Source organism: Perca fluviatilis, chromosome 13, assembly GCF_010015445.1.
Source record: "Perca fluviatilis chromosome 13, GENO_Pfluv_1.0, whole genome shotgun sequence".
NCBI classification, from domain to species: Eukaryota; Metazoa; Chordata; class Actinopteri; order Perciformes; family Percidae; genus Perca; species Perca fluviatilis.
This window is the reverse complement of record NC_053124.1, coordinates 9,144,179-9,161,955: the sequence shown is the minus strand read 5'-3', so window position 1 is coordinate 9,161,955 and position 17,777 is coordinate 9,144,179. Positions and strand designations below refer to the sequence as shown.

Sequence of the window (17,777 nt, the reverse complement as noted above, 5' to 3'; positions counted from 1 at the left end):
CCTAGCATTTTAGTTAGCAATAATTAGCCTGTGCCCATGTTATCTCCTTACATATACCTACGCTCTCTGTCTCTGTAAGATTCGGAATGATTGAGATTTCTCTTGGCACAGCTACCAGAAGACTTCCAACTTTCAGACAGGTTGCTCACCTCACATTTACGTCGTCTCTCTCAGTTGGAGGCTGCGCAGTAACCCTAGCGCTCACTGGAAAAGTGCTTCTAATAGCCTTCACTGGTCTCCGTCCAGAGACACGGGGTCTGTTGGTCCATTCTTATATACTGTCTATGCATCCACCAGCCCAGCGGGCGCTCGTTGGATTGTTGTCCGCCACGGCAAGCGAGTAGGGCGGGGAGGAAGCAGAAGCAGGGATGCCGGCCTGGCCTGCTAGCCCGGCTAAGGAAACTAACACACCGATCGCTACTGCCAATACTCAAAATGGATATATATATATATATGCTACAAATACACACAGAACTGCTGCATGTGGATTATCACAGAAGCCTGCCTGGCTGAACACACTCCCTCCCGGACGGCAGTTACCAGCTAGCACGGCGAGCTAGCAACCGGCAGGAGGTAGGAGTAGAAAACGCATCTTGTTGTCACGTAAGAGCCCTGTTCATGTTGCACAAACATTTTAATTGCATTTTGTGTCTGTTAAGAGGCACGAAGGCACTCTTTATGTTATGCCCCCAAAACTACCGTTTTAGCTAACTGGGAGCTATGGGCATTAGCTGCAGCAACTCCAGTTTCCCAAGACAGACTGTGTTCGTTTTTTTTTGTTTTTTTTTGCAATCGACAGTACTCACATATTTATAGCGATCAAGATTAACGTAAAAATTGCCGGAGTTCTCCTTTAAGTTTGTGTCTTCAGACTGACTCAGTTGTGTGTGTGTGTGTGTGTGTGTGTGTGTGTGTGTCCTGAGCAGAGTGACTCGAAGAGACACTGCAGCTGGAACAGACATCTGACCTCAAGTGCCAATCCGACCAAAGTGTTCAATTTTTCTTCATGGCTTATCAATCCCTTCCACGCACTGTGGAGGTATTACTGGAGCAAAAGCACATGACACAGGGTGGATGTCAGCTTTAGGAAGGGGGGCAGTGAACACATGGGCCTGCTTTTACAGCCTAAGGGCCCAGGTAACTCTAATACGCTGACGACCCACCACTGTCTATCAGTCTGACTGCCTGTTGAAGTTGGCCAGAACAGCCTTTAAGCCAGTGGGAGGGCAGAATGGAATTTTGGGTATTTTTTAAATGGTCCCATGTTATGCTAATTTTCGGGTTCATACTTGTATTTTGGGTCTCTAGTAGAGATTTAAGATTAAGATTATATATATTTTTGGGCATTTTAGGCCTTTATTTGATAGTACATACATATTAGACATGAAAGGGGAGAGAGAGGGGGAATGACATGCAACAAAGAGCTGCAGGTCAGAATTGAACCTACAGCTGCTGCGGGGAGGACTGAGCTTCTGTACATGGGGCTGTATGCTCTACCAGGTGAGCTACCCAGGTGGCCCATGATTATAGGTTTTATGTTTCAATAAACAAATTTTTTGTCTTTTAAAATCCCCTTTCCCCCGGAAAAAGCCCAGTCTGCTCTGATTTTGAGTCTTCTGATCTGCACTCTCAGTGTCTGTGCACCGTCATCGCAGACGGGGAATTACTGTAACAGAACTGTTGCAAAACTTTATATCTATATATAGTATAGTTGTGACATCACAACCGTACAGAAGTCCTGACGGCTCGCTTAAAGGCACAGTTTCTGAATACAGGCTGTTGGCATTTCTCTGCGGATTGAGCGTTTTGATACACTGAACTCATATGTAACCGAGGAAAGACATTTTTTTTTGTGTTAAGCCACTGAGTAGTAACCTAAGGACACTTCTGTTTGCCTATAAAAAAATCCAATAACGTAACAGTGATTTGGGGTTTGTAAGGTTGTAAATCACTTTGGTAAATGGCTTCACTTCCTGTACGTAGCAGGTTTTAGCACACCCTCGTCTACGTTCAGTCACCTTCGTAGATCACAAACAAACAAAACACAGCTGCAAATTGGCATCAATTTACAATTAAATGAGGACTCAAATCTCTTCTGATCACTGTGGCTCTGCAAATGTGAGAAAAATACATCCTGGAGGAAAATACTTGCCTTACTTATCGGATAAACAGCTCTTTTTCGTTTATTGCAGTTTGCTTTGGCTTTTAAGGCAGCGGATCATCAGGCGTTCTGGGAAAGAAGCGCACAGAGCAGCATAAACCGAGCTGGCAGAGACGCGCTTTTAATAGACTTCATGACTGCGATTTACCTCGCCGTTTCGTGTGTCATCAACATCCCACCTGAAGACCAATAACTTTGACTGAATCACAAGATGATAAAGTTATATCACAGATGTCTTTCCTTACCTAGTTCAGCCCCCCCCCCAACAAATTACACCGATCAAATGGGCGTATTTGGTTTAGGTTGTACCTAATTTTGACAACAGAATCCCATTGTATTTATTTTTGATTAAGACAGTAAGATGCTTTTACCCTGCAGAAATGTTTGTCTTTTCCCCCTGCAGCTTATATAAGAGAGCTGTCTGTACACTCCATTAATGAGCTAATGAATAATGGCTGCTTTTGTTTGCAGGTTGCAAAAAAAAAAAAAAAAAAAAGCGCAAGATGGAACGAGGCCTAATGGTTCTGGTATGGTTTTTCGTGACAGAGCCCATTAACTGAGTAGTAGGTCCCGGTGGTAGTCTCATAGTGCAATACGCATTACGATCCTAATGTTTCAAACTGAGCTAAGAAGAGGCAGCAAAAGGCTAATGGACTTTATCTGGCGTACGACTTAATGATCACGTTCAGGAATACAGGATATATTTCATGCTCTTCATCCCCAAAAAGAATAACGCTAAATTCAGTTGTGTTACTTAGAAACATTTTTATTTGAAGAAAGTATCTTTTCTTTCCGGGTCAGGTAGGAAATAGACTTTACAAATACTTTAAATTGTTGTTTGATTGAAACCAACGTTAAAAGCACCAGGAACACAACAACCAAAAGAAACGGCATGACTGTCACTGTAAAAGGAAACTCTTGATGTGTTGTTGGGTGTGGTCGGTGAAGGTAAAGACTCAGACAGACAGCTGCTCTCCTGCCTAAGGACAGTAATTACAATTGGAGAAAGGAAGACCTTTGACTGTTTAGAACTCTCGAACGAGACGAAAACAGACTCAGTGCTGTAGACTGGACTCTACATAGATGCCAAACATTTACGGTGAATGCAAGCAGTCTTGGTACAACATTATATGCTTCATTAGTCGCCCTAGGCAACTTTGACAGTGAGATGGAAGCATTTGAACACACAGGAATCCTGTAACGGGTAATGTTGGTCAAGTGCATGCAGCGTGGTTCCATTTACCAACCAGGCTGGTTTAAACCAAAGTACACCAAAGAGCGAGAAGAGAGGAGCTTTGAGGTTATTGCCGCTTTGGACAAACAAATACCAAAAAACACATTTTCTCACTTACCTCTAGTGATTATCTACTGTGGCATGCAGATATTTTTGTCTCAGATTTCTACTGCCATCCCAAATACGACAGAGATGAATGGATTTTTGTTTCTGGTGGATCAATCACTAGACAGAGATATTCAAAAATTCAAAGAGTCACATCTCTCTCCAGAATCAACGTCCCCATTACTCTGCGTAATCCTTGTAAGTCGCTGTCAAAAGGTATTCACTGGAACTACTTTCTACTTAAGAATTAGTTCCTATAAAAAAAATGTTAACAGCGTTTATTGTCAATGACCCTGACCAACAGTGACAATAACTCTGGAGAGAGATGTTGCACTTGAATCTTATCAATCATTTAAAGTGTAATGCCGTGAGCACTACAAATGGAATTGTAAGGAGGGCCCAAGAGTTCATATGGTAGAAACAAATTATTAACGCAGAGGGCCCTGGCATAAAAGTTGAACCTGGCTGAAGTTTTTCCAACAAGGCAACATCATCTAGGATGGCGCTGTGTTGGCTGATCAAGAACATGTCGGGAGCCAGCACACATTCCTGCACATTTTTCTTCTTCTTCTTCTTCATTTTTTAAACAGGGATGTTTTCGGTCTAAACCTCCCACTACAATTTCTGGAATATGTACATTCCAACTCCTAGAAATTATGTTTTCTTTACAACTAATTTGTAACAGCAAATATGTTTGGAAGGAACTATATAATGCAGAGAAATTCCATTTTCTTTTTTTTTTTTTTATATCCGATCTTGCAGTACAATGTCTGCTTGTTGCGACGGCCACATTTTCAAAAGCACTTTGGTTAGGGAAAGATCGTGGTCCAGTCTTCGATCAGTACAGAAAATAATCTGAAGTTTGATTGCAACACAAGACGCAGTGTGTTTAGTAACATTTAACCTAAACCACATTTCCCGAACCTTAACCAAAGTGCGGCCACGTTGTCTCTGAAGCAGCCATTCGCTTAGTTTAGTTGTAGTTCCACATCAATCTATATTTTTTTTCTACCATAAGAAACCCCTGGTGGCTCTGCACCATTGTACTGGAGTGGAGGCAGAAGCCTCAGAGATGCAGACCTTAAAAACTAGCCTTAGCCCCCCCAAAAAAACTATCTGCATTTCCATAACACTAAAGGTAAGTGAAAAAAAATAAATGTGTTTGTCACTTACCCTCTGAGGCAACAGGATTAGCACAAGGTACAAGCTCCAGTGTACACACAGTAAGCAACGGCTTTAGTGAGAGCGTCATGTCCTTCTGAACTGGATAGATAGTGGAGATGGGTTGACCAAGGGAAAGGTGAGCTTATGGAACACATGAAAATGGACACAACTTGGGAGTTCAGTTCGATTCTGTTCACGGTTATAGTGCACCAATGGGCTGGTAATCACAAAAGACTGGAGAAGCTTACCTTACCATTATGTTATCAAATGTACAAACACCACGAGTAGGAAGAAATGACTCGGTAAAAACACATTCAAAATGTCTAGATCCGCTGGTTGCATTTATGACCCTAACAACCTGTTAAAGAGGCCAAAATGAAAAAGTAAAACTGGAAGTCCAGAGTAAAATATTTAGCTGCACGCCCTTGGCAAACCTATTCCAAACTCTTTGGCATGTACGACCAGGAAAGTTTAAGCTTTAGAATTTCATTTATCTTTTTCTCATCAATATAAAAATTGAAATAGAAAAAAAGAAAGAGAAAAAAAAAAAAAAAGTATCAAATGTCATGTCTTCTACGGTTTGTTATCATACAATAAAATGTTAACATCAAATGGTTTTGTGCCAAAAAAGGCAATATATCAATGCTACAAAAAAAAAAAAAAAAAAAAAATCTAAGCCTTTTATTTACACAGCAACACGTCATTTCTGTACAGGACATTCATTTTTATTACAGCACACATTCATGGCTCATACATCCTACGTACACACAGATTCCAAAAGCAGAAAAATAGGATTTTTAGGTACCACTTTCGAGGCGACAGGGGCTGATTTTTTTGTTGTTGTCGTCCTTTTCCTGTGACCGAGTCCCTTCGTTCTCCACGTCACATAAAGTCATTGAGCTCCAACTCCAAGGCAGCGGCCATCTCGTCCGCCTCTGAGCTGCTTCCTCCCTCTTCCTCGTTGGAGTCTTTAGAAGACTCGTCGGCAGATTCCTCCGCCTCCTCCTTAGCTTCATCGTGCTTACGTTTGTGGCCTCTACAGGAGTAACAAAAGATGATTTTAGAAAGAACTGTGAAGCTGGAACCGACTGCTGCTGCCTAAAACGGGATTTATATCACAAACACGAAGGTCTCATTTAAAACTGATGCCAGAATAGACAGAACAAGATAGAACGAAACCAGAGAAAAAGCGGAGTCCAATTTAAAATAATAACAAATCCACGGATTACGCTCCTGATTAGGGCTGTGCAATTAATCAAAGTGTGGAAGGAAATTTAAAAGTGCAAGGTGTTTTTACGGTTGATTTGTTTTAACAGGTTTTTTTAATGTTCAATAAATGCAACATCTTGCCAAAAGTCAATGAGTAATCATGTTAAATAACCGTGATTTTAATATTAATTGTGACCAACATAATTGTGATTATGATTTTTTTCTATAGTCGAGCAGCCCTACTCCTTAACTTGCTCGGTTACTTAAAAGGTGCTGTAGGTAGGATTGCGAAGATCCAGGACTTAGCCAAAACATTTTGAACATCGACAACTTCTCAGTCCCTCCCCCCCCTTCCGCTAAAGCCCAAAAGTCTCCTAAGCCCCTCCCCCCACAAGGGAGAAGGAATGCATGTGCATGAGCAGTGATTGACACGCAGATTTTGTTAGAGCCAGACTAGCAGTTTCCCCCTGTTTTCTGTCTTTGTGCTAAGCTTAGCTAGCCGGTTACTTCTTATACCATAAATACATGAGCGGTATCAACCTTCCCATCTAACTCTAAACTGCACAGCACTGGGAGGACAAGATAAAACGGAAACACCTTTGGGGAAAGAAAGTGAATTTGGAAAAAACAAATCTCATATCATTTAGGTGTAAATGAGGCCCAAGATGCACTAAAGCTCCAAACCACTCCGGACATTGCCACATTAATATCAAAGTGAAAATGCTATGTCTCCAATTAAGCACATAATTACAGAAACAAATATACCTCTCCAATAAGGAAGCCATGGCAAACCAAACAGGCCACAGGCATCCTGGATTGTAAAGTTGTTTCAACTAATGGCAGTGCCACACCCGAGTTTACACATACCAGTTGCTTTGAAGAATATGAACAAAAAGCTCTCAAAAGTTTCAAATGTTAAAAGGAATAGGAAACAAATCCATCCATCATCATCCGTTCCCTGGCCAGGGTGGAGATATAATCCTTACCAGATGCCCGAACCACCTCAATTGGCTCATTTCGACGCAAAGGAGCAGTGGCTCTACTCAGAGTTCCTCACAGATGACGGAGCTTCTCACCCCATCTCTTACGGGGGACGTCAGCCACCCTCCTGAGGAAACCCATTTTGGCCGCTTGTACCCTGGATCTCGTTCTCTCGGTCATGACCCAGCCTTCATGACCATAGGTGAGGGTAGGAACGAAAACTGACCGGTAGATCGAGAGCTTTGCCTTCTGGCTCAGCTGTCTTTTCGTCACAACGGTGCGATAAAGTAAATGTAATACCGCCCACACTGCGCCGATTCTCGGGTGAATCTCCCGCTCCATTGTCCCCTCACTCGCGAACAAGACCCCGGGGTACTTGAACTCCTTCACTTGGGGCAAGGACTCATTCCCTAGGAATAGGAAACATTATGGGAACTCGGTGACATGAAACGATTTATATCATTTTTTCATGTCTGTGTGTTAAGTTTGGAGATAGGATGTTGTTAGCCTAGCTTGGCATAGAGACTGGAGGCAGGGGGTTAACAAGAGAAAAACATACCAACCAACACCTCGAAAGCTGACGAACTAACACGTTGCGTCTCGTTTGTTTGAACCTGAACACAACCAGCAAAAACAACACATTGTGGGTAAAGTGCAGTGTTGACAATTTCAAAATGTTCCCCCGGCTAGATTTGGCAGCTTTTAAAGCGCCCATATTATGCTCATTTTCAGGTTCATACTTGTATTTTAAGGTTGTACCAGAATAGGTTTAATTTTCAAAAAACACCATATTTTTGTTGTACTGCACAGCTCTCTCTCACTGCTGCAGCTCCTCTTTTCACCCTGTGTTCAGGTCTCTGTTTTAGCTACAGAGTGAGACATCTTTTCTTCTGTACTATCTTTGATTGCACTCACTCGCGCATGCGCACTAGCTCAGATCGTAGATCATGTCAGCTAGCTCCATAGACAGTAAAAGAAAGGCTGTTTCTCCAACTTCGGTCAGTTACAAAGCAGGATTAGCTGGGAGACTTGTAAACGAGGGCGCACATGTAAGTAGTTCTTTTGTAGATTATGGTGAACTTGTGTGTGTTGTAGCAGTGCTTTGCCATTGAGAACGAGGTAGCATGCTAGCGCTAGCATGCCAACGGTTGTGGTTAGCCAGCTCGTTTCGGCTAGTGACGTAGAAAGCCGTGCAGATTTTGACCAGCTCACCCGGAGACTGAAGGCAGGACACATTCAGAAACCGTATCTCACTCAAAACAGCATGGGTGGGTTTTTTTTTCTTCAAAGTTTGTATGCGTGTGGAAGCACCAGAGACACAAAATAATCCCAGAAAAAGTGATTTCTTCATAATATGGGCACTTTAAGACCTCTTAGCGATGTTTTGGGTTGTGGCTCTCTGGACTCCAGTTGTGTGCCTACTGTAACACACAGACATGATTCGGTTCAATACCCAGCTCTATATGCTATGTTTCGGCTATGGTGACTAAAACATATATCAATTTTAGATGTGTATAATAGAATAGATCTTAACCTTCGCACCCAAATGGATTCAAGATGAAACCAAAAGAGTCAGGAAAAAAAAAAGAAAGGAAAAAAAAGAAAGCATAGATTCCTAAGTGGCTAAAGAATTCTTGGATGTGGCTGTCAACATGCCATCCCTCTTTCCTCTCCACTCCGGCATCTCCATGACATCCTCTGTAGAGAAGCTTATTAGCATAATTCTAATGAGGTGTGTAGGGGACTTCTATGCTTATTGTGGAGGACCGGCTCTGCTGAGAGGGCCCCCCCTCATTAGACAAGACTGCTGTCAGACAGCCTCGCTAACCTCCCACAGCAGCGGGGCTCTGGTTGTGTGTTCACTTGAAAAGGTCAGATGTCGGCTATTATCATCGCAGAGGCTCGGTGACATGACAGTGACAGTGGACCCCTGCGGACTGCGTGCTCTGTGCGTGGGAGGGAAATGGTTGGGGGTTTGGGTTACATCAGCGTTGCTCCAAACTGACAAGAAGTTTAATTTTCAGAGTCGCAGGAGCGAGTCGCTGGTCAGAGGGTAATGTGAGGCTGGGAGAGGGCGAGAGATGAGATGAGCGATTAATGATTATTTATTTGGCAACGATGTGAGAAAATGAGGCAATGTACCACCATCAGTGTTACTGCCACTGCTACCCGGGCTGGTTGGTGACACTGTGTGAGTCACTGCGGTGTGCGTATATGTACATGGAGAGGATGAGTAAAAAACTCCACACCATCCCGCTCCCATTTCCACATATTAACAGTTGAGACAGCAGGGGTTGGTGGGGATGATTTCCTGCATTGCTTTCTGTCTGGCATCATTACATCCAATCTAAATCCTTATCTATTAATCCAAACACCCACAGACACACACGATGCAGACACTTCCACCACGTTCACTCATATCAGCTCCAAAACGGGGTTTTCAGTTGTAATTTTATCAGATATTTGCTGGTTTAACATGCTGTTAACGAACGGCTGCCTGCACTCAAAAGCTTTATTTACATTCTAACAAACCAGACTACAGATCTACAACGAATGGACTTAATTTGGAATTAAACAAAATATCTTCTTCATTTTTAAACATTAATAGTTCAGGCTTTATATATAACTTTGTTTGACCCTCATTTAAACTATTGTAATGTCATATGGTGTAATACTTTTCCCAGCCACTTGAAAAAACTACAGATTTTACAGAAAAAAAAAAATCATATGGTCCGAGCCCAATACCCCCACTCGTCCTCTATTTCGTCGTCTGGGTTTATCAAGGCTTACCGAATATAATGTCTTTCAGAATGCCTGCATAATAATCCAGGTTATCCATAGGTTAAACTACCGTTTGTGTGAGCTTATTCCAATAAGTCGTCCCCTGCGCACTTAACACACAAGGGAAAAATACACCTAATTACTGGCAAAAAACGACGGTTAAAGTGTACGAGCCTGAGTACAGTTTGTAGGGGACCGCAGATTTGGAAAGAGCTCGAGGAAAACTTGAAAGTGACGTATTCTGTCTCCATCTTCAAGAAAAGCCTCAAAGAAAAATTGCTCATAACATATGATTGTTGATTATTCTTTAAATGCTATAGTTTGTGCTGGAACTGTCCGTCTGTTTGTAGTATTTGTCTAGGTTAGTCTAAGTAGGTCCAAGTCTGGTCTAAGTATCTGTATTGTCTATTTTGTGTCTATGGTAAATTGAGTTTTTGGTTTGTATATTATCTGTTGTTGTCTATCATTATCGGGGCCCAAAAAGCTTTTAGTCTCTTATTTGGGGTTCCCCATTTCACGTGGCTTATATATGATCATTGTACCTTATGAAATTGTGTTTAATGATACATTGATGACGTGTGAAATAAACGTGTAAAACGTTTATGCATAAACTGCAAAGCAACAATGTTCGAAAGTTTACAAAGGACTGATAAAATGATTGCAGGAGGGAAAAGCAGTGCTGGAAGTTTCCACCACAGAAGAAGTTTTATTTTATGCTTTCTGGTAAGAAGTTGGGACGCACCGATCCAAACTGCTAAATCGGTTTTAGGACCCATACCAACCTTATGAATCCGATCAGGTATCGGCCGAACGTGACCATCCACACCGAATACAGTTTCTCCGTCAATGTCATTATAAAAATGTATTATTCCGCTATCAGTCACAGCGGGACTCCACACAGTAATCTCTGGCCCTTACCTTACATAGGACCTGACTATAGTCCAATACAAAAACTGATTAAGTGCATTGAACAAATTAACGAGTGGATGTGCCAGAACTTTCTTAAATTAAATGAAGAAAAAACTGAGGTGGTTGTTTATGGAGCAAAAGAGGAAGGATTAAAAGTCAGTGCTCAGCTTCAAACGACAATGTTAAAAACAACCGACAAAGCCAGAACTCTTGGTGTAGTCATGGACTCAGAGCTGAATTTCAACAGCCACATTAAGACAATTACAAAGTCAGCCTATTACCACCTTAAGAATATATCAAGGGTTAAAGGACTTATATCTCACCAGGATCTGAAAAAAATTGTCCATGCTTTTATCTTCAGTAGACTTGACTACTGTAATGGTGTTTTTACAGGTCTCCCTAAAAAATCTATCAGACAGCTGCAGCTGATTCAGAATGCTGCTGCTCGAGTTCTCACTAATGGCGTTTTTCCATTACATGGTACCTGCTCGACACGCCTCGACTCGCCTTTTTTGGTTTTCCATTATGAAAAAAAAGTCACTGGTACAGGTTCCAAGCGAGCTGAGGCGATACCTAAAGGTGACGTGAAAACCTGCAGACTACTGATTGGTCGGAAATAATCATCATTGGTAACGACAGATGGGGGTGTCCTGAACAAACCTGCCATTTTTAAATAGTTTAGCCAGTGGTGATTTTTTTGCTGCCTCCAGCTTCTTTTGAAACTAAATTTGTCTTGCGGCTGTGGCAAAAACAACACACCTTCGACGTTCTGTGTGTGTGGTGTGTGTGTGTGTGTGTGTCGCGTTAGGTCACGGCAGTTTACTGCGGCATCGCTATGACAACCAGCCACGCTCGCCTAAGGCATGAGGCGGTACTAATTCTGCAATGGAAAATGGAGGACGGGGCACCGTGTCTGAGTCGAGTTGAGTCAAGTAGAGTCGAGCAGGTACCATGTAATGGTAAAAACACCATAAGACCAAGAAAATGGATCACATCACTCCAGTTCTGAAGTCTTTACACTGGCTTCCAGTGCCTCAAAGAGTTGATTTCAAAATACTTTAGCTGGTTTATAAATCACCAAACGTTTTAGGGCCAAATTACATTTCTGATCTGCTGCTACACTATGAACCACCCAGACCTCTCAGGTCATCTGGGACAGGGTCTGCTTTCTGTCCCCAGAGTCAGAACTAAACAGGGGGGAGCAGAGTTCAGTTTTTATGCTCGACATATCTGGAACAAACTCCCAGAGAGCTGCAGGTCTGCCACAACTCTGTTCTTTTAAATCAAGGCTGAAGACCTTTTTTGATGTTGCCTCTCTTTAAATAATTGTTCATTTCTTATACTGCACTGTACATTTTATTCTCGTATTTTATCGGTTTTTAATCTTTTAGTCGTTTTTAACTGCTCTTTAAAGTTTTATGTAAAGCACTTTGAATTGCCCTGGTGCTGAAATGTGCTATACAAATAAAGCTGCCTTGCCTTGCCTTACATGAAAATGATCCCAATGTGCACCTACTCTGGACATTTGCAGCTTATTTGACATACAAGTAGGGCTGGGCGATAAAACGATAACGATATGTATCGCGATAGACACGTAATCAATATCAATAGAAAATGCGTTCGATAAGACGTTCGATAACTTGTTTTTCTTCTTCGGAAGAAACCAGAAGTTGCAAAGCAAGTTTGGTTGCTTGAACAAAGGCACTCACTCTCTGGTAACCTAGCAACGTAGGGAGTGACACTCTAACAGCCAATCATGTAACAGTATCATGTTTGGTTGCGCCACATCGCTGTCTCGTGTTTCTACAATAACAGAACCAGCGGCGTGGAGCGATAAGTGGAAAGTGAGTGCCGCAGCGAGCGAGGAAATTGTTGATAAAACAGGAAAAGTCAGTATGGCAGTTTTGGGGATTTTATAAGTCTGACCGTCGTCCCCACCAACACTACCGCAAACTTGTTTTACCACCTTAGCCGCGCTCACACTTTGGAGCAAAGCCGTATTCGCCAGAAACGTCCAACAACAACATCTGCAGCTGCTACACCGCACAAGCAGCAGACCGCCATGGAGAGGTACTCTGCATCGGCCTTACTAAACGCTACAAAGAAATAACGGAGGCAGACGTGCGTGGCACTGTCCAGCCCAGGTTACCAACCTAGCACTAAACCTGCAGAAAATAGTTCTTCTCAGGTTTCAGGTTTCTCTATGTTTATTTTTAACACTTTGCACCGTTTTATTACACCTTATTAAGCAATTCTTACTTATTCTTCCTTCACTGTGATTTTAGACTTATGTTTACATTTTAATTATTTGAGTGATTTCCATGGTTGTGTTGACATTTCTGCTTTTATAACTGAGGGGATTATAATCAGAGGAAGGTTAAGTTTAAAATAAAAATGTTTAAATTTAATATATTTTTCTCCTGGTCCTTATTTTAAATAGGTCATAAAAAATATCAATAATTATCGATATCGACCGATATGAAACACTTATATCGTGATACAGTTTTCAGCCATATCGCCAAGCCCTACATACAAGTATATTTTGGGGCTTTAATAAGATTGCAGTTTTCTATAGAATGCCTTTTGATTTGTACAAGTTTCATATTCTTGAAGACTAAGAGTCTACAGCCACCCTAAAGACTGTGCACTAATGCCAATTGTAAAGAAAACCAAAAAAAACACATAAATGTCTACACCATTGCATAGTAATCCCCCAACAACTGTTGAGACATTTAACTCTGAACCAAAGATGCCAATATTCTGGTAGTGTGGAAAAAAGTCTGGAAAATCATGAAGATTCATCCACCAGGCATTTTTTCCTTTCATATATTTGACAAAGTGTGGGTGCTTGGACAATAGGATCTTATGAAACACTTAGTTCCGCCTTACTGGAAATCTTACTGGCTAGTAAAAGTCGAAGACGCGGCTGTGAAGGACAATCTGCCATCCCAAATTTAGCAGAAAGCTGCGAACAATGTACTTTTATAAGCGTAAGGGAGAAACTTTTGACTTGGTGATATTTTTCAGTGGGAGAGTTACAATCCAGAAACACTGACTTGCCCTGGCTAGTTGTGTAACGTTGACAGTTGAATGAATTGATTGGAGAGCGAGGCTGGCCCTACGCCTTGAGAGAGCACTTTAAATCAAGCTGCTGTCGATGACACAAAAGGCAAGGCGGACTCGACCTGTCAGGTAATAATCAGCATCAGGTGGAGTTCTAGTTAATGATTTATGCATCCATTAAAACCCCAATTTGAGTGAAAACTGGGACCAAATCTGCCGACTTACTGGTGAAATCTCACATTTCAAGCTCCTTCCAGATGGTTTTTAGAATGGAACTCATGCATTGAACTAAATCAAGTTGTCAGTGAGGGTGCAAACGGTAGAAATGTGTGTTATTATAGACACAGATGAGATGCTATTATGTACTATGGGAGTGCGATTGCATTAGGGGTGTCAAGAGGACATGCTACAGAGTGCCTGCTGGTGAACAAACAGCCTGCAGCTACAGCCGCCTCGACACATCATTAGAGATACATAAGTGGTATAAAATGACTAATACAAGTCAGGAAAACAGCATCTGCCCCACATCGCAATACATTATTATGAGACTTTGTGTTTAAGTCTGGTGCTAAGGTGGCACTGACGCCACTCAGGGGAGCATTCAGAAGGGATACGCTGTGGGGACTTCACAGATCGAGCTAGACTACATTTTAATCTTGTGATCCACAGTAACCGTCTCTGCTGATAAAGTAGTAAGCTCTTACTTCAGTCTAATTCCAAGGCTGCGACCTATACCCAAGGCATCTCAATCTGGGGCTGGTGAGGAAGGAGGCAGAGAAAAACGAGGAGAGGAAGAAGCCCTGGAAAAAGCAGAGACTTCAAACGCTTCTGACAACTCCGCTTACAGCAAGAAGGAAGGAGGGGTGGAGGGAAAGAGGGAGTAAAAAGGCAAATGGAGCAAATAAAGTATGAAAGAGGAGGAAACAGAGCACGGACGAGAGAGGTAATGAACTAAATAATGAAGTCAACTTTTAGGACTCAAGTGTTCTCGGTTTCTTGAAAAAGTTTCCTCCGGAGTAGGAGGCTCAACATCCACAGGCCTCACCCCAAGAGGTCGATTCAATATTCTTCCTTGCTCCTCTTAACTTTTTCCATCCATGTGGGTCAATTAGTTACACTAGCAGCTGCTGTCTGTGTATTAGCTAACTCGACAGACGTCGTGGGCCCAATCTCAACGCTTAAGCGAGTTATTGCTTTGAAGGAGTAGCCTAACAAAAGGCAAACAGGATACAACTCAGCAATGCAGGCCACCCCTTTCTCATATTGCTTCATTTCTCCCATAATCCCATATCATTTACAGCAGATGTGTCGGATGCAGATGTGGTTCGACTTATACACTCCCGTCCCTCCTGCTTTAAACAGCTCCATGTGCAGCGAGCTGATAAGCATTGCAGTTTTTTTCATCATCTTCCCTTGCCCCTCATTACATTATGTCACTATGAAAACTGACAAACAGGAGGATAAAAGGATAGGAGCTGTTTGTGAGGGACGTGTCAGTTTTGCAAGGAAATGAGAAAACAAAACTGCATGACAGCGCAACAACAAGGACTTACACAATGACTAGTTTAGTTTGAGGCCACACGCTTTTAGGGCCAACTTGTGAAAATACATGTTGACAAAGATTTAGGGCAGGATGCTCATCGTGGAGAGATTCAATGTGCTCGGGAGCAGCACAGTGCGGAACTACACACTGGAGCCTCCACCTGCTCTCAGTGGGGAAGAAGTACATAGATGTCTAGCTACCTAAATGATAAGTTCATGTGTTTCAAGTCGGTCTTTTGAATTATGTTAAAATAGACTTTTTCCACAAAACAGAGTGTGTATATATGCAGTGTTTGATTTTTTTTTAACGTGGGAAAACCCGCTAAAAATAGGCGACAGATTTCTTTCCCATTGCCAGTAGATAAGTACGTCTCTCTGTTCCCCCCGGTGTGTCACGTTCGATGCCACAAACGCGTCGGAAAATAGAAAGCAGCATAGATGCTAGTGACGATCTTGCAGTGGTTACTCAATTTTAACTATCTGTTACTTATTCAGGCTCTCTTTCAAACTTGGTGCAGACTAATTTGGAACAATGTTTGAGCGTTGCTTGCATAGCATCGCACAAATAACAAATGGCAAGAAATAAATTAGCGTGTCCACCGGTGTCGATAAATACCTGGGACTACTGCAGTATTTGTTATTGGAAGTGCATGAAATACCAGTTTCCATGTACATATGAGTATGTTAATACTGTTTAAAGACTGGAGACATTGTGAAGCTATCCTTTAACAATAAACAGTGTTAATATTAAAAGGAAAATTAAGGATATACATGTATATTAGAGGATGGATACCCAAACCGAGCGCGTCGGAACCTGGCGGGCCGGGCCGGGTTCGGACAGATATTTAGAAATGATGTTCAGGTTCGGGTCGGGCTCGGTCACATCAGCGCGATAAGGGACTGAACATTTTAAATTTTAAAAAGCTTATTATGTAGGTGCGTGCCTGTGTTAACGTGTGCTTGTTGCCCCGTGTTACCCTCATCTGTTGACATTTCCGAATGCCTTCCTACAGTTGCTTAATAAAAGCGGGCTTTCCACACAAACAAACGTATATGTGTCATTAGCATGAGGAAAAAATGATATTTTAACTGTGTAGGGCTCGGGTCGGGCTCGGACATAAATATCTTAATGCCTGTCGGGCTTGGGCCGGGCTCGGACCGAAAAATGCGGCCCGATCCACACACTAATGTATACATTTATTTTTTGGAGCTGCCAAAACAACAAGCTCAAATGTTATTCATTTAATGTTTAATAGCATGTTAAAAATGTTAGACATGCTGCTGGAAAACCAGAAAATACTCTTGGTTCTTCTATCATACATCAAACTGCATTATTTGCCTTATTTGTTATCCCCTTGGCCTCTAACCGCTATTTCATGTCGGCTGCATCATGTGCCTCATAAAGGAGTAATAGGGAAGTCTGTCCGATGCAACTTTAATGGCCATGGCTATTTTTCATACGTGAGGCTTTAACCATTGTGGCTTGTATTTCATTTAATGGTGGAAACTTTATAGACTACAAATGACTTTCAGTTTTTTAGCTCAGTGTGTGTGTGTGTGTTGCAGTGAGTTGTATTATGGTTGTCATACAGTGACAACGAGTCATTGTGTGTAGGTAGGTACCTAGAGACTCGGTTTTTGCCTCCATTGTGGCCTAGACATTATTACTGGAAACAGTAAATGTAAAATTGATTTATAACACTTGGGTTGGATACTTGACATACTTGAAGAAAAACAGGTAGCAGTTTGGATATTTCAATGCAATAAAAAAAAAGAAGGTAAATTAGGGTAATTTTAGACCTTAAACTACACATACAGAAACAAAAACAGTACTGTCCGAGTGTGACAAAAATGTGACCAACTGTTCATTTATATCTCCCCAGTCACCCATGTCTGCAGCAAACCACTCCCATCTCTGGCTCAGCCACAGGCAGCCGAATCAGATTAAAGCCCCCCAGGTGCCCTTTCATATACAGTTAGATACTTCTTTTCTCTTACTAGCGGCAGCAGTTTTGACAAGGCTGCGTCTTTTCACAGGAGTTTAAGACAGCTTAGGACTCAAGCTTCAAAGAGTTCAGGAAACAAAAGTATCCCATAAAATGCAACTGCAACCATATGCAACCAGAAGATGTCCAACTGTCTTCAAGAAAGGACAGAGAGCTCTCAAAAGACAAAGTGCTTGGACTTGAATGCTCATGAGTGGGATAGCTGTGACCCTTTTTTTTTTTTTTTTTTAAAGGGAGTTCTATTTGGGCCAGTCCAAAGCTGCTTGATTCATTTATGAGCTCAGAGTGTCTCAGCTCATAAAATATTTGAAACAGATTTTTGCGTTGTGGTTTTCCATCTCCGCACTTTACCAGAGCTATGCAAACAATCCCCCTGCTGTCTGCTTTATCCCTCACATCTCGCAAATATGGAAGAGCACTCAAGCGGGCAGACAATGACAGGTGACATATGCGAGCTAGGCTGAGGAATGATATTTAATAATAGTAGAGTGAAAAATATAATGTCTCTATCCGAAGCTCTGACAGCTCTGAGCCCTATGTGGCGACAGAAACTGTAACCCTTGCAGTTTGAATGTTACGCAAAATTACCAATGCGTATCAGCCCGTTTCACTTGATTCATAC

At 42.0% G+C, this 17,777-nt stretch overlaps 1 protein-coding gene across 1 annotated transcript in view; it reads right to left on the bottom strand.

Moving 5' to 3' along the window:
• Window positions 1-2,906: 2,906 nt before the first annotated feature.
• Window positions 2,907-17,777, bottom strand: part of ctdp1 (CTD (carboxy-terminal domain, RNA polymerase II, polypeptide A) phosphatase, subunit 1) — a 105,091-nt gene continuing 90,220 nt past the window's right edge. The window contains exon 14 of the mRNA XM_039820872.1: window positions 2,907-5,700. Within this exon, the coding sequence (XP_039676806.1) occupies window positions 5,547-5,700 (154 nt within the window). The 3' untranslated portion in view covers window positions 2,907-5,546. The remainder of the gene's footprint in view (window positions 5,701-17,777) is intronic.